General features: G+C 41.2%; 1 protein-coding gene across 9 annotated transcripts in view; it reads left to right on the top strand.

The window, feature by feature from the left end:
• LOC145994644 (semaphorin-1A-like) overlaps nt 1-18,880 on the top strand; it is a 487,954-nt gene that overhangs the window by 286,247 nt on the left and 182,827 nt on the right. For all 9 annotated transcript variants that reach the window (XR_014442390.1, XM_083130750.1, XM_083130748.1 and 6 more), the window contains exon 4: nt 11,647-11,698. Coding sequence is in view for 8 of the 9 variants with exons in the window: in XM_083130750.1 (XP_082986876.1) it covers nt 11,647-11,698 (52 nt within the window). In the remaining variant the exon portion in view is untranslated. The remainder of the gene's footprint in view (nt 1-11,646; nt 11,699-18,880) is intronic.

The following is an 18,880-nucleotide window of genomic DNA, read 5'->3' as shown; positions in this document are numbered from 1 at the left end:
GCCTTCAATAGAAAATTTAGGGCCGGGAGCTTAAGGAAATCTTTTCACAAAGAGGATGACGAAGAAGCTGAGAAATATACTTTTTTCCCTCTTTGGAAAGGTCAGACTTGGCTCCGTTTCTTGCTCGAAGATTTTTTTTCTTTTTTTGTACCCGCCTTCGCATCTCTCCTGCGACCCTTCTTTTGTCGTCTGCGGCTTGGGATCTCTTCTTATGCTGGCGCGGCCCTTTCTCCTAAGTTGCAGAACTTCGAACTGATGAGTTGGACATCGCCCAACTTCAGAAATGAAACATGGAATCGTGGCGATTTGTTCTCCAGTCCGCATCTCTTCTGTATCGCTCCTCCATTCACGGTCTCGCCCTATTGTGTAACTCAGAAATCCAGACCGACCGCCCACACCTATTTATTCCATAAAGCGTAACTGTCTCCATACGAAACTGACATTTCTGGATCTCTCCTGACTTGAGCTTAGAATAAGCTTAGTACCAGGAGCGTATATTCGGGGCTACCTAGGCCATCCGCGAAGCCTGAAGTCTAGAGAATAAAATATAGGAGAAAAATCGATCAGGAATTGTAAATTATATTATTCATATCAGTGAGATGATGATGGTGATTCTGGAGTTGGCAACCTGATTTCTTATGAGTTGGCAACCTGATATCCTATGAGTTGGCAACCTGATATCCTATGAGTTGGCAACCTGATTTCTTATGAGTTGGCAACCTGATTTCTTATGAGTTGGCAACCTGATTTCTTAGGACTTGGTAAATTTATTTCTATTCATAGCATAGGACTACGTGACATAGTGAGATAGCACATATTTTGGACTCAGTATACGCTACTGCTTAGTACGATGCTAAGCTAAATAAATTCAAAGAAAAAGAAAAAAAGACAGAAATCTTCATGTTACGTCCTTTTTGATAAGCGTTCTAATCACGATCCAGCTACGGAAAATTTTAATGTCGAATTACACCAGCAAAATCTAATCATCATCATCGAGCGATCAAACCAAGCAAACGAAAATAAGAAAATGTATCCAAATACGTGCACCAGGACAATGATGACGTTTAGGAATTCAACTAAGAACAAAACCTTTTTTATTTTTGTTTTATTTTAGTGTTGCCTCTTACAAGTATTTTTTTTTGTTTTCTGTCATCATCATTCCTTTCTTCATCTAATTCTGCCCATATTAATGCTCGGAAAGGAGTTGTTTAATGGGGAAGGGAGATGCTTGATCGAGCTTTGTTCAGAAATTATTAAGTTTCGTGGTGAAAAATGAAGCAGTAAGGAAATTTTTAACGTGAAACATCATTTCCTATATGGAACGATGACCTCACTTTGCTTACCTCTCCTCCATGCATCATAAGTACATATAAAAGCTACTCCATTTGAAATACTCCCCTAACATGTTATGCAACGTGCTAAAACGTTTGCCGTTCGTGGTTGCCTATCTATAAGGATTGACCAAAAGTTTACATTCTTCTATAAATTGTTCTACTTTTGAATTCCATCTCACTTTTGCTCTCTCTCTCTGATTTTCTTATCGTTTGTCTCGCTCGCATTTATCTGTATCTTACCCTCTTCTTCTCACTCCCTCTTCTTTTTCTGTCTTCTCTATCACTCTCCTTTCCTGTTTGTATGACTCTTTGTTCTCTTTCTCTTTTCTCGTCACTGTTCTTTCTCATTTGATTCTCTTTGTGTCTTATATGTTTCTCTTTTGGTTTCTTTCTCTCTTTACCCTCTCTTTCCGTATCTGTATTTCTCTTCCTCTCTGCCTTTCTCTCCCCCCTCGTAAGTTAAACCATCTGCTCGGTTGTTCTGTGAGGAGGGAAAAAAAATTGCGATGTAGTTTAAGACTTGGTAATCCGATGGGAGCCCGAGGCCAGAGAAGGAGTTAGCATCAATGAGATCAATACGATCCAATTTTTCAACGGAGTTGATGACGGGCCAAGAGGAGGGGGAAGGTCCTATCCATTCTTTGGAGCTTCGATAAATGGGCGGGGGCGAGGGGGTGGAGGGGGAAGGGGTCCATTAGGAAAACTGGCAAAGCTTCGGCTTGTGGATATGGTTTAGAGGCCGAGGTACTGGAGAAAGTATAGATCTTATTGGGAAAACGAAAGTGATTTTTTCTTCTTCTTTTGGCGACGTAGCGAGATTTTTGAAGCGCATCTTACCGAACGAGTTTGGTGAGTGGTTAAGATGAGAGGGATTTGTTTTCTGTAAGCTGTAGGTTCGAACCTAGCGGCTATGATATGATGCACACGTTGGGGTGATGAGAGTTATATCCCCTCCCCCACTGGCTTAGAGCACACGCAAGATAAAACCGAAGCAGAACACCATTATCTAAAATTATTGCAGGCGATTGCTGAGATAGTACTTTTGGCGGAAACCATTTCCTCGTTTCTTTCAATCCTCTCGTCATGTTATCCGTCGCAATTAGCGCATCCCCACAGATAAGAGACGTTGGAATTTCGATGGCAATAACAGAAATGTTTTCACTCTTTGTTATAGTCTGATTCGTGGTATTGTTGTTAATATCAAATATCAGAGACGAAGTAAGACAATTCGATTGTCCCTTACCTGGTATATGGAGGCGTATCATACATGCACTAGTGCCATCTGTGGCGAAGCGCGAAACTATTTTCAAGTGCTTTTCATTTGCACTTACCCATTTCTTGTGTTCAATTCACAGCAAAGTCCTACCATGTAACCATGGTCACGTGTTGCAGAAATGATAAAATCTTGCTATCCTAACACCTGGGTTTTTACAATCCGAAATCGTGGAAAGATGCTTCCAACATTATCTCTTTGTTCGGAAATAACATCAGTTTAGTACATCTAAATTTTATCTTTCAGATGCCTGGAGTTTCATTTTATTTAGTCATTATGATACCACAAGATATAGGCGTATTAGGTATACATTTGATCATTCAAGGTAAGCTTCCAAGACAGAGACATCTGTTGGGTTGTTGCTAAACTGCAAGATATTTGCGTACAATACTTCTCCGAAGCAGTAGAGCTTTCTTACTCCTATTTTCTTCGATTAACATCTCCGAACAAGACTTGTTCTAGAACAAGCCATTGGCACCTAGAAATCCGTTTGAAAGTATGTGAGGCATATTATATTAAGAATCAATATATAAAATATCGCTATATTAGTACACACGGGACTCAAATATAGGTTTCGCAAATAAAACCTAAGTTTGCATAAAAGAAAATTTCGTATTATCCAGAGACCAAAGTTTGTTGAAATCCATTTTATTTATAAATCAGGTTATTGAATATGAATCTACAGTTTGAGTTGTGTAACCAGTAAATGTTCACACTATTAAAACCCACCTGTCGTTGAAAAATGTACTACACTTTAAACGTTTTTAAAAAAGGAAATATGTACTTTCCATTTACCCAACTCTTCTTTTAGTAAATCAATGTCCACGTCTGCCCCTTCTACACCACTAAAAACCCATTTCCGAAAAAAGGAGACTTCATTTTCTACTTCCAAACAACACGGTCGAAACCCAATATGGAAGCAATAAGGATGATTTACTTCGGGCAGTTACCGCTAGCCGGCGCTGTCTGTTCATATGGATCGTTTTTGTGAACCCCGTCATTTAATTGATAGCAACGACTTAGTATGCATTCCGATGCATTGGCGTGTCACGTACTTGGACCGTGGAGCAGGAATACACCCATAATAGCCCAGGATGCAAGGGGGAAGGGGTTGAGGGATTTTTATTGCTGAAAATGCAGCCATGTTACTCCGTATTACCCTAAATGCCTGCGGATTTTAAACAACAGATTAACAGGCCGTAATCAAGGGGGGTTTAACGGTTGTGAAAACCCGTGGAAGCTACTATTAAAAAGCCGTCACTCATCAGAGTTCATTTAGGGAAGCGTAACGAGGTTATTCAGGATTTTTTTTCGGGGGAGAGGGTGGCTAGTGTTGTGATTGCGCCTGTGTACGCTTGTCGACCAGGAGACCAGTCAATGGGATGGCTTTGCGTTTACTGTCGGAATATTTCGACCCAGTCGACGTTTGCCTCGCTTTCTCATATATTTTTTTTCCATTCCTGCTACACTATATTTCCACAGCGCAATTTCTGGTAACATCTGTTTTATTTATCACATTTGTGCATTCATTATTGTTTTCAATTTTTTTTTCGATTTTATTATATTTTCTAAGTGTTGTTCTTAAATTACAACGATTGTACTTTGTACATTTAGCTCATTAAGTTTTATTGTGCCACGGAAGAACATCAATCATTATCTCCTGTATATTTCGTATCATTGTGTGATTATGCATGACGCTGCAATTAATGCTCCTCCCACACCGCTTCCCGTTCGTCTACGCATGCGCGTAAGAGGCAAGGTTTGCCATTACGCATGCGCACTCAGTGTGCAAGTAAATTCTTCAGAAGCTCACAAGATGGCGCTGTTAATAAATCTAGGTATGATTTGCAAATTGAGGTTATAAAATTTATTTTTCTGAAGCAGAATGAGACGTACAAATCGATAAAATTATAGGCTCGAGGATATCAGTTAGCGCAAGTACACAATATCGTTATTAGCAGGAGTTGGCTAATAAAATAAGCTAGTAAACGATGTCGGAAAGCAGGCATGCATGTTGTTATAGTTCCTTCATTTGCAACAAAGAGTTGCCTGATTGGCTCTTTAATCAGAAGCCACGCGACCTGTTTTAGTACTGAGACATTTAATTGCGAATCTATGTTGTATCTTCCCGCGGATCTATAATGTTAAAATGGACCATGTGATACTTGTGCTGAGTGACATGTGCGTGAGATTACGCCTCTCTGTTTCTTTCTGTCTTATGCTTTTCTCGTTTTGACACGCATGGGGGACGAACTGCACCCTCCCCCCTTTTTGTTGCTAAAATAGACATCAGCGCGACCCGACAAGGTCATCGATCTGACCCCTCCCCCTTTCCCCGCCACTTTATCCGTCTCAACAATAAGAGAACAAAAAATTCCTATGCGTGACTTTAAGATAGAATGGTGACCTGGTGTAGGCAGGGAAAACCAGGTCAAAGATCTTTGACGTGCAAGGTGACACGGCATATAAGGGATTCCGCAGTGCATTTTTTGAAAACAGTGGCAAAGTAGGAAAGAGCACTTATCTCCAGATGTTCAAATCCCCACACCACATTTCCTTGCGTGTGCAGTTCGAAAATTTGATAGCTATGTTGTCTCTGCGAAGTTCGTGAATGAAGTTTCGTAACGCTTCAAGCATAGATGGATCACTTCCACAAGATTCTTGGTTGTATTTTTGTGTATTACTTAATGCGAGTCTATTGTCTTCAGATATACCAAAAGCCTCCTCGCAGATTCAACTGCGCATAATTGTTGCGCAGGTTTCTCCCTAGTAAGGTAGAGTTACTGACTAGCTATGCGGAATAATCCAAGCATTTTATGGATGTAATCAATCTGTCCTTAATAAATACAATTCGTAGCCTATCTAATGTTCCTTGGTATCAAATGCAGAGTATAGAGTATGATCGTTCTTGTTCATTGTACTCTGTATTCGTATTCCGTGGACCGACCTTCGCGGGGTCACGGCTTCAAATCCCTGATTGAGTATGGGTGTTCTTTGTGAGTGTCCCATCATATCATTACTCATCATCATCGTTGCGATTAGCCAAAATTGATAGAAAAGTGACGCTGAATAACAAAAAGTCAAGTTAATGTACCATGCGACTCAGTAAGTTATGAACCATTCACGTTGATATATCACTATTATTTCAGGCTTTGTAAATTAAATGTTATTGTAATTGTTGTGGTGAAGCACTGGTAGTACCAAGAGCTAACACATAGTACTCAGTTCAATCCGACGGAATTTTCACCGCATATATCTTGTTCAAAAGGCTCTAAGGTCCAGTAGATCTTCTCTCAGTTGCTTGGTATTCTTTTGTTTTGAAGAGCAGGCAGAAGTCACTCCATCTTTGATCGAGAAAATAAATTTACACAGCTACATATAATATCACATAGTTTCATCGCACTCAATGTTCACATCAAATACAGTCTGTCTCAGTTTGTTTCATCTTTCATTTGCCAGCGGATCTCCAGCTTTACAAACTTTCCCCACAGTTCTCTTACAATTCCCTGGACCTTTTTTCAAAACTTGACGTGTTCATCTGTGCCGAAGTTGCTCGATGTCCAAGACGCACACAGAAAACTACTTCCCTGTCTGGACCGGAGAAGACCTACTTCTGCCGCAAGAAAACCAGAGAGAGAGAGGATAAGGAGAAAAACAAGAGAGGATCAATGTGAAACTTTTATCTTAATTCTCAGTGATTTGTTGGTTCCTTGCATGCGACCCACGAAGCACGAATATTTCTACTCCTGGTTGAAGTTTGAAGGCGACTCCGACGGGAAAGGCAATTCTTCTCTTGTTTCTCCAAGAAAATTTTTCTTGTTTTATTTTCTGGACGCCTGTCTTTTGTCTCTTTCCGTCTGGGAGGGGGTGGAGAAGAAACGAGACAACGGAATCCTTCTCCTCCATCCATATTCCACTCAGAAGTCGGGAGGGTACGATTCTTAGTAGATTCCTCCCCCTCCTCGACACAAACCAGCAAGTCTCCAATGTGTCTTTTCGGGAAACCTTCTATACTTAGTTCTGAATGTGAAAGTTGCATCTCTCCTGACACTTGCTGGGATCACTTCAATTGGATTCTCGTCTAGTTCGTCTTTGTTGTGATGATGGTTGTTCCAAAATTTGATCTTTCGAAAAGTTTTTGAATGTGCTTTATGTAGACTAATTAGGCTGTTCAAAGTGGTACTCAAAGTATTGAAATGTGGCTCCGTACATTTAAGAACCATCGGATATTTGGAGATAAGAGTAGTCAGACTTTTAAACTTAAAAGACGGCAGGTTTACACTTTGCTGTTAATGAGCTTGATATTTGTTGGATATGAATTCAAGGTTATGGCAGATAAGTAAGAGGGTGTTTTCGAAATCCTATGAATTTGTTACGTTTGAAGAAAGTGCTTCCACCTATAGTCAATTTTCACTGTTCAAAGTAATGAATTACATCCTTTCTTTCTACTGTTCCTGAGTGAAAATCTTGAAATAGCTATGAAAATATTTAGCTTTCCTTATTTAAAGTAACGAATTACAATCTTTCTTGTTTCCTTTCATGTGAATGTTGTGAAAATGTTCACTTTTCATTGTTGAAAATATCGAATTACAATCATCCTTGTATCTGTTCATGTGGAAATTGCGAACATTTGTACGGTGACAAGGAGTTTGTTGCTTGTACTATTTCTAGACAAAAGCCCGCTGTGTAGCCTCGATACCTTCCCTTATTTCTATTGTGAAACCACGCTAGGCTTTCATCCATTTTTGTCTACATAATTATACCAGCTGACGTGCATATCTTTCAACTTCAGTCTGCGTAATATCAAAAATGACTTTACTGTGCTGCCGTTAGACGAATGTCGAGGTTATGAACCACCTTGTAGGATAATACCAAAAGGTTATTTAATTGGTTTATCTTCAGTTAAGTTTAACCTAACTATAGCCGTGGGTGTAAGCAGCGAAAACAAATACTGTTAATCGTGCGCAATTCATTTAAGTAGTTGTGAATATTTCATGCTCCGTGTCACGAGTTCCATTGAGTTAAACGAAGGTGATATCTCCCAGAGCGTACCTTGTTACCTCCGCTAAGATAAATATTGAGAAAGACTTCCGTGGCCTCTCGCTGAAAGGGAAACAAAGAAGAGAAGGGGGAAAGGGTTGAGGGGGTGTTCACATCTTGGGTCCGCGGAGAAAAGTAAAGAAAACAAGAAAGATACACCGGAAACTGTCTATCTTAATTTCTCCTTTGACATGGAATTCCGCCTCGCTATCATTATCTTTCATTCATTCTTCCTCGAGCGTCATCTTGGCACAATGCATGAAGATGTGAAACAGATGTGAGATTCTCACACTATATATGCAAGGTTTATCGTGTGTTCTTAAATGCCAGACTCCTCCGCATTGCCTAGTTGTTGTGAGTCGTTCAATAGAGGTTGAGAAAATAATAAAGGTGATTTTATTGCAACAATGTCCAGTTAAATGCGGAAAATAGAATTGATTGATGTGTTGTTTTAAGTCCACTTTATGCAGAGAAAGGCTAATCGGGACTTGGCCTACAGTTTAAAGTGCAATCCGAACCACTATGTGCCTTGATTACAAGGCGACGACGCTAACACTGCACCATCGAGGAGGCCCTGGAAAAATTGAAGTATGTCCTAATTCTCTTTTGTAATTTTACCTGTAGTATTATATGGGTGTGACACTTGGTCCCTTACATTGAAAGAGGAACATAAATTGAGAGTATTTGAAAATAAGATCCTTAGGAAAATATTTGGACCTAAAAGGGATGAGGAGACAGGTGAGTGGAGAAGGTTACATAATTTAGAACTACATAATTTGTATTCATGTCCAGATATTATTAGAATGATCAAATCAAGAAGACTTAGGTGGGCAGGCCATGTGGCACGAATGGGAGAGGAAAGAAGAGTTTACAGGATTCTTGTTGGGAAACCTGATGGAAAAGAGACCTGTAGGAAGGCCAAGACGAAGATGGAGGGAGAACGTTGAGATGGACCTAAAGGAAATCGATAGGGATGGAAAAGAGTATATAGATCTTGCTCAGGATAGGGACAGATGGAAGGCCTGTGTTGCTGCAGCCAAGAACCTTCGGGTTTAAGAAGGCTAGAGAGTTAGTTAGTTAGTTATTTTAAGTCAGTTTTTACCTCTGGTTTAATCGCGGCGATAAAGATAATGAAGATTAGTTACACCACTGGCGTCGTTAGTGTGGGAAGAGGAGGACGCACCAGTAAGTAAAATGCACCACGGCGAGCGAGAAATTGAAGTATTCTATGTCCCGGGAATCTCTGGAGCAAATGAACGAAAACAAGTGCTGCCCAAGCAGTGACTCGATAGAGCTCGACCAATAAAAGCATGAGCGGGGAAGTGAAACGCGGATGTAGCTACCAGCACTTTGCAGGAGCGACACGGCTTTGCTCAACTCACTCGCTTTCTCTACTGTTATGCGCGGCCTTGCTCCACACATTCCGGAGACAGAGTGTAGTATGTTGACGCTGCATATTAAAACAAAAACGAAGGTTTGGGCATCTCTGATTTAAAGTACGAAGGGCAGCTAACATTCCAACGATATTTTTTCTTGACGTTTATAGTCCAAGGCTTATAATATTGCCCCCTTGCTTCCAGTTTTCCCTTTAACGCCGAAAGCAGGAAAAGTGTGCGTCGACTCCTAAAGAAAGGCGTATCCCCTTACCAAAATCCTGCTTATCAATTAGTACAAGCATATATTTTAATTTTGTAACAGTGTGTTCAGAACTTGGGTCCTTTGCTATTTTTATGTTATGTCCAATTTTAATTTATATGTAAATGCAGTTCTTTTTGAAGAGTGAAATCCACTTTTGGGTGGGAGGAGGGGGGCTATCGCTGTCATTTATGAGGACAAAGGCGATATGGTCACTGATTGCAATTTTCTATCCAGCGATGGTTTTTCGCGCTGTATACAAAAGTGGAGAGCATATTGAGCATCACCAGACCGGTCAACTGTTTGAAGTATTCGGGCAGGGGTGTGTGGGAGGGGGGGGGGCGATGGCATGTGTGGCGGTAATGAGTTTTCACTGACCGAAGTTTTTTTTCTCTCCCTCTGTGTGTGTGTAAAAGGCGAGAGCATTAATCTGCGTTCACTTCGGTGTCACCTAGGTGACACGTTGCTGTCTGTCTTTTTTTTCCCCTCTCTCTCTTTCCGCAACGCGTGAAAAACTAATAACGGACCTGCAGACGCAATCTTGGAACAATAGCACAATGCCCAGACCGACTCGCACTTCAATAATTTCCTAACACCCGGGCCACGTGACTACTCTTCTTTCGCGTCACTTCTCCTCCTCCCCCCTCCCTTTCCGCATCCTATTGTTACCTTGACAATAGAAGAGGCGAGGGCTGATTTTTTATGACTGACGCTGGCAAGCAACACGAGACTCTGAAACTAATGGACACCCGTGTGTGTTTGTGTCGGCTCATCATGTGTAATTTTTGTCGTCTTCCTTTCACACGTTAAGCTTGTGATGTGTATGTGTTGTGATTTTGTATAATGGTGCTTTCCATCAAACGCGACGATGAGGATGAATGATGAATAGACGAAGGAACGAACACACGTAAATAGTCATGCCTTGTCCAGGATTCGAACCTAGGACCATTGGATTCTCAGTACGCTACGTTAACCACTTCACAAGTGGTATTGACAGCCTCAATCTTTCTTTAAGTTTCACCAGAACTGTACATTCAATTGTTTGTTTAATGATACCTAGGTATTGTCGTGTTTTGTACATTTTTATGTCATTCGGAAAGTGCTATTTGTCAATTTAATTTTGCAGGAGCCATACCCTCGCTGTAAAACGAGGCTACAGTGCTCCTTGTCCATAGGATTCAATCGCCTTCATCCAGATGTGGACAAATTCATGAACAGAATTTCCAACCATCTCTAACAATGTATGTTTAATTTTCTTCCCCATTTGATCCTGCTTTATTTAAAATGGTTTTTACAGTATCAGTTTAAAATCCTCTTAGACTACTGTGTTCAAAATAAATCAATCAGGTTAATAAATGATGATTAGATGAATATGAGCGTCCCTTCATCAATTTCTCGTAATCATCACACATCGCGATTTGCTAAAAGTGGGAGAAAAACTGTCAAAGACCCAAGATACATACAAATTCTGCCTCTATTTAGTACCCAGAAATGCAGGTCTGCAACACTGGACCTTCGCGTTATGAGCTTCTCTCACGTGCATTCGTCCGCGACAGTCGTTTTCCTGATGCATTGTCCTCCATTCAAGAAATCAATTGTTTTGCTTCTGCAGAGCACGCATAATTGCGCTCAATACGAGGAGAGAGAATGTACTCGATTTTATGATAGTGCATACAGCCATTTCAGATGCCTCATAATAGGCCAGAACAATGGACACCGCTCGAGTTGCTCCTGGTGGATCTACTGCAATTTCTTTTCGTCTTTGTCGAAAACTCCTTCTGTCCCCATCTGGAAAGGGTGGAGCGAACAGAGTCCATGGGGATTTTGCATTTTAAATAGAAAACAGCCCCATTTCAGACCATCCCCAGTCTCCGACAATTATTTTAATTGCTTATTGCTCTTCTGCAAGGGTCCTACAAAAGACGCGAAGGGTGTGTTCACTTGAATATATCTTAAGGAGGGGGTAGGAGTCTGTTGTTAGTATTTTTCTGTAAATGTTCCTTCCCCCCCCCCCCCCCCTTGATCGCATGGCTGGTAGGAGTAGTCCCTCTGCTTCTGATGCAGACAGCAACTTCGCCTCCTGTAACTTTATCATTTCTATCCTATTTTGTTGACATTAGGTTGTTTTCAGTATGACGATATGGTGAATCATAGATGGCAGGATTAACAAACATACATGTCTATCCGAGATTTTACCCTGTGACAATATCTCAGGATTTCTGGCGTCAGTACAGAAACTTCTCTCATAGTAATGGAATGTAAAATATATCCTTATAGCATTGACATTGTGTATGGTGTACTTGTAATGCATTCTTTTCTAGTTTCGCACATGGTATTGATGACATTTTCCCTTCTCTTTTGCAGAAATATCGTGTACAATATCAGCCTTCGAGACCTTACGGAATTCGTCGACAAGGTAAGTTTCCTTTTTATTTTTATTTCATGTTGCATGTAGGAGCATGACTATTATCATCCGTGCCTGCTTGTGATAAGAAGCTCGTACATATATTTGATGGATCAAGGGTGTCTGCAGAGAAATTTGTAAGGTGGTAAAAAACCGAGGTTGCATATGATACATATATAGCCCATATTTTAAAGGATGGTTGAGTTGTCGGAAATTACTGTGGGAAATTGTTCAAAATTATTTTTCTTATAAAGAAGAAATGAAACGTGCATTGTTCGTTGCAATAACAATAAATACTAACTGTGTAATTTATATATTTTTATGTATGTGTGTGTGTGTTCTCAGTTTGAATTATTTTTCTATCGTTTTACTATATACAATGTTTTCGTACGCTAACATTTCAAAATCAACGAACTTCTTTTCAAGACTAGTAATTTCATTGAATTTTCCACGAGTAATTTCTGACGAGTTAAGAGCCCTTAAAATTATGCCATGATAGCAGGGAAAATAACATCTAGTTCTCAGAAAGAAGTGAGAGGTAGATAAGATAGAATCGTATTAAGGTATAAGATAAAGATAAAGAGTGAGGGGGAGGGGAAGGAAACGAAGTTAGAACTTCTAAGGTACCATATTCTGAAGAAAAAAATATGGTGGAGTAAACCAATTTCCTGTTGTATATCTAGGCAACACGGAAAAGCCTCATGAAGATTCTTTATGGATTCTCTGGGAAACAGATATAATATTTCAGAATTTGGAGGAAATCTGATAAAAGACTTTAGTACAGGAGAACTAGGAATGGTATCGAGAAGAGATGAAACGATACTACATATTCGGTTCGACATAGCATGAACAACATATCGAGGTCATTAAGACAAACAACTTTTCTTCATAAAGTGTTTCTGTTTGAAGCCTGCTTTCGACGCCACGAGCCCGCGAAGAATTTAGTTTTATCCTGAATGTATGTACAGGGTGCGGCAGAACCAACTAAGCAGTTTTAAGGAGCAATAAAAAGTAAATCTGGATAGATAGAGAAAAAATGTATTTGTTTTCTAAATTAGTACAATATACCATTTTACATTCATTTAGTTTTGAAAATAATGTCCTCAAGATGGCGGCCGTCAGCATCAATACATTGTTGTAGACGATCCCTGAAGTTTCGAGCAGCTCTTGCACACATATCGCGGGGTATGGCATTCACTTCGTCAATAATCCGCTCTTTTAACTCTGGTAGGGTGTGAGGGCGGCTTTTGAAAACCTTTTCCTTCAGATATCCCCAAAGAAAGTAGTCACAAATGCACAAGTCTGGTGACCGCGCAGGCCACCGGACATCACCCTCAAAGAGACGAGGCGTCCCGGAAACATTTCTCTCAAAACATCAAGTGAAATTCGAGCTGTGTGAGCAGTAGCTCCATCCTGTTGGAACCACAAGTCCCCCAGTCCATGTTCTTCAACAATCTCGTCCATTCTGGGTTGCAGAAAATTTTGCAACATTGAAACATAACGTGTGGAATTCACTGTCACTGTCACTCCTTCCTCCTCAAAAAAGTAAGGGCCTACCACGCCAAATTGTGATATGGCACACCACACTGTCACTTTAGGAGAATGTTGCGGTCTTTCATGAATAATGCGGGGGTTATGTTCAGCCCAGTAGCGAAAGGTTTGCTTATTCACGCACCCACAAAGATGAAAATGTGCCTCGTCACTACTGAAGAAAGCTGCATTCGGAGGGATCTGAGCAAGCATTTGCTCACACAGATTTTTACGGTTGGCGTAGTCTGCTGGGCGTAATTCTTGAGCAATCATTATTTTGAAAGGATGGAACTTCAAATCGCAGTGCAGAATCCTTCTCAAACTGCGGTCTGAAATCCCCAATGCAACAGTATGTCGTCGAGCAGAACGTTGCGGCGATTGTTGAACTGCTGTTCTCACCCGCTGCACATTTTCTGGCGTTCTGATGGATCTGCGTCGGCCATGTGTATCTCTTCTTAGTGTGCTACCAGTTTCCTCCAACTGCCGAACCCACGACCGAATTGTGTTTGCATTAGGAACGGCATTGTTGCGTGGAATGTTGAACTGGCGCCGAAAAGCTCGTTGTGTAGCGATCACAGATCTGTTGTTTTCATAATACGCGCGAACGGCAAAACCACGATGTGCACCGGTCCAGACCATCTTAGCTACTGAAATGGGGTCAACGCCTGAACAAAGGCAGACCACGTGCAACTGCCTACCCCCACCACAGTTCCCGCGGTAATCGATAGAAACTGCTTAGTCGGTTCTGCCGCACCCTGTATTACTATAAACAAGATGTATGATTTTATATACGTATATTATATATATTTATATTTGCTTGGTATGTCTCATGTCGTCCAGTACAGGAAATTTGATTTAGTGAGATTTTCAATCATCACACCGAAGTCTCGGTCTCATCTCGAATTTCTAGACGAGACCGAGACTTGTCTCGTCTCTGTACCACCTCTAGGCAGGACGAAGGCGACGCACCTGATTATCACACACTAACTCGTCGTACAGCATGCAGCGCAGAAATCGAAACGAGCAATCGCCGAACGTGGGAGCAACAAGATCGGCACGGACCGGTCTTTCACCTATCAAGCTGGAGCCTATAAATAACGAGATACCAACCTGACCAGCGACCCAATCATTCACTCTCGCGGATAGGCAAGAAGTCTCGAAGACTGGTAATAAAAAGGAAAGGGTAAAAGACCCCGGCGAGGCCTTAAAAGCCTCATGGGGATATGGCAAGATTGGAAAGATGTAGATGTCCCGACAGCAACAACAACCTGTTCTTCAGGTCGGCTGCCTCCTCCTCTGCCCCCCCCCGATCTCCCCGTGGATATTGAGCAAGAGATTAATTTATGCGCGGAATCGTGCACAGACTCATCAATTCTGAGAAGCTGAAGAAGAAAAGAGATGCTGACCGTCAGGTTCTCCTTAGCAGACGGAGAGGAGCCGAAGATGTCCGGAGGTACCTTCTCCACTTTTACCAGTATGACCTGCTTGGAGACCTTCACTTTTAGTGAATGGCATGCTGGATCCTCTATAAGTTTATGTTTTTTCTCCTTTCTGTCCCTTTAGTATAATCGCGAAGATCAGTTGGGATAATTATCAGGTAAACTTGATGAAGGCTTGGTGGTAAAGCTCTGTCCTTATAATCAAAGATCCCGGGTTCGACCCTCAGTGGACACACACTGCTCAGTAGCTCGGATGCCACTTCAAACAGTGTACTAGGCCTAACCTCAGCTCCCAATTGAAGGCCAGGCTGCGATTCGATCCCGGACCCTTCTGAGTTGACCACTCAACACTCGCTCAGTCATCAAGGCAGCAGATCATCTTATGGATAGGCACTAGCATCTTAGAATCCAAAGAAAAGTGGTTATGCCAACACATCGATCTTCTTAACTGGTTGATCTCTTGGTCAGATGTTTATCAGCTCATTATCTAATGCTCACAATGTGGTATAGTCAGGTCCAAATTGTCACCATATTAAATTTGTTTTGCGGACTGTGAAGTTCGAGGACTGAAGCAACAAGCCAGATGAATCGTTTTCCAAAACCCAGAACTGCAAAACCATATCGTATAAGTGGATAGGTTGCAAAAGAACAGAAAAATCAATGCAGGCTAAACTTGGCAGTTCCTGATGCACAGTTTCAGTAGAATTCACAACGGGAAAGTAATCTGAGAACCATTGATTACGAGGCCTTAACCACTAGGTTAACGCAAAGGCCGTGGGGGCCATTCGTGATTTTGTCTTCAACGCTGGTGAAGAAAATTAATTGAAGAATAAGAGGAAGCTGATGAGTGGGCGAAAAGAAGCGACTTCAAAGTTAAGAGCCGAAAGTTGAAGACGAAAAGTTTTCACTTTGAACGTGATCACGCAAGAGGCTGAAGTATGTATTTGCTTCCACATATGTAATGAGCTTTCGTCAGTTTTCTCTACCCACCCTGACCTTGTGACAGTCATTAGCACTTTTAATTGAAGTCAACGGTACCGTGTGCCTCTTCACGTGAAGAAGGAGATGGTACACAACAGGCCTCGTTGTTTGTGTTAAGTTTAATAATATCTTGAACGTGACTGAGGTTCAGGCCATATACGAAATCATCTTCAATGTTAACACGCCATTTGTGTTGTAATTGCGGCCATGCTCTTTTAATATGCGACTCATCTCCTACGGTACTTCTATTTTACATTAGTCTCCTTTGTTTTCCTCGTGAACATGGCGACTATACATCTTTAAATGTTCCGATTGTATTGTCCATGACATGCTTTCTTACCACTTCTTCCTGTGTCCTTGGATGCCATTGAAATGCATACATCATTCTCATTTGCAAATGAGCTTACTTGTGCTTTAATCTTTCATCTTTATAAACTATTTTTGTACTTGAACCTTAAGGTCTAAGGAAGACAGAGTTGCACCTGGGTGCTATTAGTACTAAAACAATACTTACGGCATAATACAGGTGTCACTGGACCCATGGCCGGTCTCAGCTACAACGTTCAAATATCTGCTAGACTGTTCCTAATTCTAAGACATAGCATCTGTTCAGAATTCTTTGTGGTACATTCAAGTGAATCTTCGCCCGCCCCCGTGGCTACGACGCCAGGGGTCCCGGGTTCGAATCCTGGCATGGATGTTTGTGAGTGTCTATTCATCAATTTCATCATATCATCACTCATCCTCATCTTAGCAAATTAGGCAAAAGTGGCACAAAAAGCGAAGTAAAGTAAAGCAAATCAATCAAGTGAATCTTCAAATGGTTTGCTGTTAATGTTGTTGTCTATTGTTTAGAATTCTTTCCAGAGCATGCAAGTGATTCTTCGTGTGGTTTGCTTTCACTGTTGTTGTCTATTGTTTAGAATTCTCTCGATAGCATTCAAGTGAGTTTTGATGCGGTTTGCTTTTACTGTTGTTGATTATTATTTAGAATTCCTTGTAGAGCATTCAGGTGAATCTTCATGTGGTTTCCTCTTACTGTTGTTTAGAATTCTTTGTAGAGCATTCAGGTGAATCTGCATGTGGTTTCCTCTTACTGTTGTTCAGAATTCCTTGTAGAGCATTCAGGTGAATATTCATGTGGTTTCCTCTTACTGTTGGTTAGAATTGCTTGCAGAGCATTCAGGTGAATCTTCATGTGGTTTCCTCTTACTGTTGTTTAGGATTCCTTGTAGAGCATTCAGGTGAATCTTCATGTGGTTTCCTCTTACTGTTGTTTAGAATTCATTGCAGAGCATTCAGGTGAATCTTCATGTGGTTTCCTCTTATTGTTGTTTAGAATTCCTTGTAAAGATTGAGGTGAATCTTCATGTGGTTTTCGTTTTAGAGCATCCCTCCGCACACACATATGTTTTATTACACATAATATATATAAATATAATAATCTTCAGATTTCTCGTAAATAAAGTTACGAGAATTCGAGGAAAGAAACATCGGTGGCACGTTTGATTTTGATGTATTCAATAAATTGCCGCTGCTTCATGGGTTGGACTCGAGGTTTACCCATTATGCCCCGCGCATCCCCGCCCCCCAACGCGCCTCTGTTTAAGAATTCCGCATCTGTCGTCCTGGCGCTTTGTATTTCGCTGTCGACCCTTAAACATTTCCTTACCTTTTCCTAAATCTCTGACCATTTTTCTTTCCTCTGCGCCACGTCGTTTTTACCCGTCAGGAAATATTCCGAGTGATAACTTTCTGTGTCTTGTTCCCTCTCTCTCTCTCTCTCTCTCTTTTTTGTCATTCGCTCAGCGGTTGCCACGGAGAAGTGTTGCCAACTATTGTGCTCTGGAACTAGAAACATGATTTCTTTCTGTATATTCAAAATAAGAGAAACTATGATTTTCGTCTCCCGTTGACTAGCAGTAGGCAGTTTAAAACACTATTAATATAAACTAAATGTTCAAAAGTGAAATGCGATGTTTAGCTTGGTGACTGGTGTTGACGTTACAAAACCACGTAAAACTGTACATTTTAAGTATGCATCCACGCAGCACACTAGTGTCGTTAAACATTCTGAAAGCTTGTTCGTATTCAGTGTTATACGAAGAAAGCGCTCCTTCAGAACGATATCTCTGGGCATACCCTCTTAACTCTAATCATCCATCTCCACTACACCCATACATGTGTTACTTATTCTTTTCAATTTGATGGGGGAGGGGATGGAATTCGTAACTTTGACCTGTAAGTACTCACACTCTTTCTGTGATTCGGTACTCAGTCTGTTCTTACAGCTTTACATCGGAATTGTCGGGCGGAATACGTGGCTTTAAGAGGCAACCACGTGCCGCGTGGTTGCATACTTTCATTTTTTTTGTGCGTTATATTGTAACGATATCTCATTCATTGTATTATTATAAGTTGACAGACATTCATCCATCTATGAGGTTTAAACTGTGACACAACACATAGCCTGAACGGTTACTTCGTTGAAACTTTTGATCTTATATGCGAGGCAAAAGCTAACGAGCATACGTCATGTGCATTGAGTTGACGTCATCGTTTTCTGCGAACCATGAGCTTTTACTGGAGGCTCAGGACAACATGTAATGGTAGAGAGCATGGGGCTTGATTTAAGTAATCCTGCTCAAGAAGTTGAGCACACTAGGCCGCCTGGTGTTCGGGCTTCTCATCATATCATCACTCATTCTCATATTCGCGATTTGCCAAAAGTGGAAGAAGAGCGACGCTAAATAGCAAAAATCAAACAAATGTAGCAAGTCTCGATTAATTTGCCCTTACTCTACTACAGGGGTGTCCAAACTGTTATGTATTCAGGACCTACTTACTGCTTCAGCAATGTATGCCTCACAGTTTGACTCGTGGGCAGCAGTTTGTGCAGCCATGCACATAGCGATAACATCCGGCGCCATTTTGGCAGTGACCCTCTGTTGCCGCGTTTACCTACGAAGAAACTTGCGATCAAACAGCCAATTAGGCCTACCGTTGCCCCCCTGTTTGAGCAACAAGAGGCAACCTTACAATCCCTTCTTCCCGAAGCAGCAAGTAGGGAAGCCGGATTTTGTCGAAATAGCCATTCTGAGCTGTGAGTACCAGATATAGGGATGGTTAACAATTTTCGGATCTGGGTTATCCGGTTCCGAAAATACCCGGATATGTTATTACCCGGGACCGGGACCCGGATATTATTTCATAGATCCTAATCTAACCATCCCTAGCTCATATA

This window comes from Lepisma saccharinum, chromosome 11 (genome assembly GCF_977018435.1).
Source record: "Lepisma saccharinum chromosome 11, izLepSacc3.1, whole genome shotgun sequence".
NCBI lineage: Eukaryota > Metazoa > Arthropoda > Insecta > Zygentoma > Lepismatidae > Lepisma > Lepisma saccharinum.
Note: the sequence above shows the minus strand (reverse complement) of the source record. Positions and strands in the feature narration are given on the sequence as shown.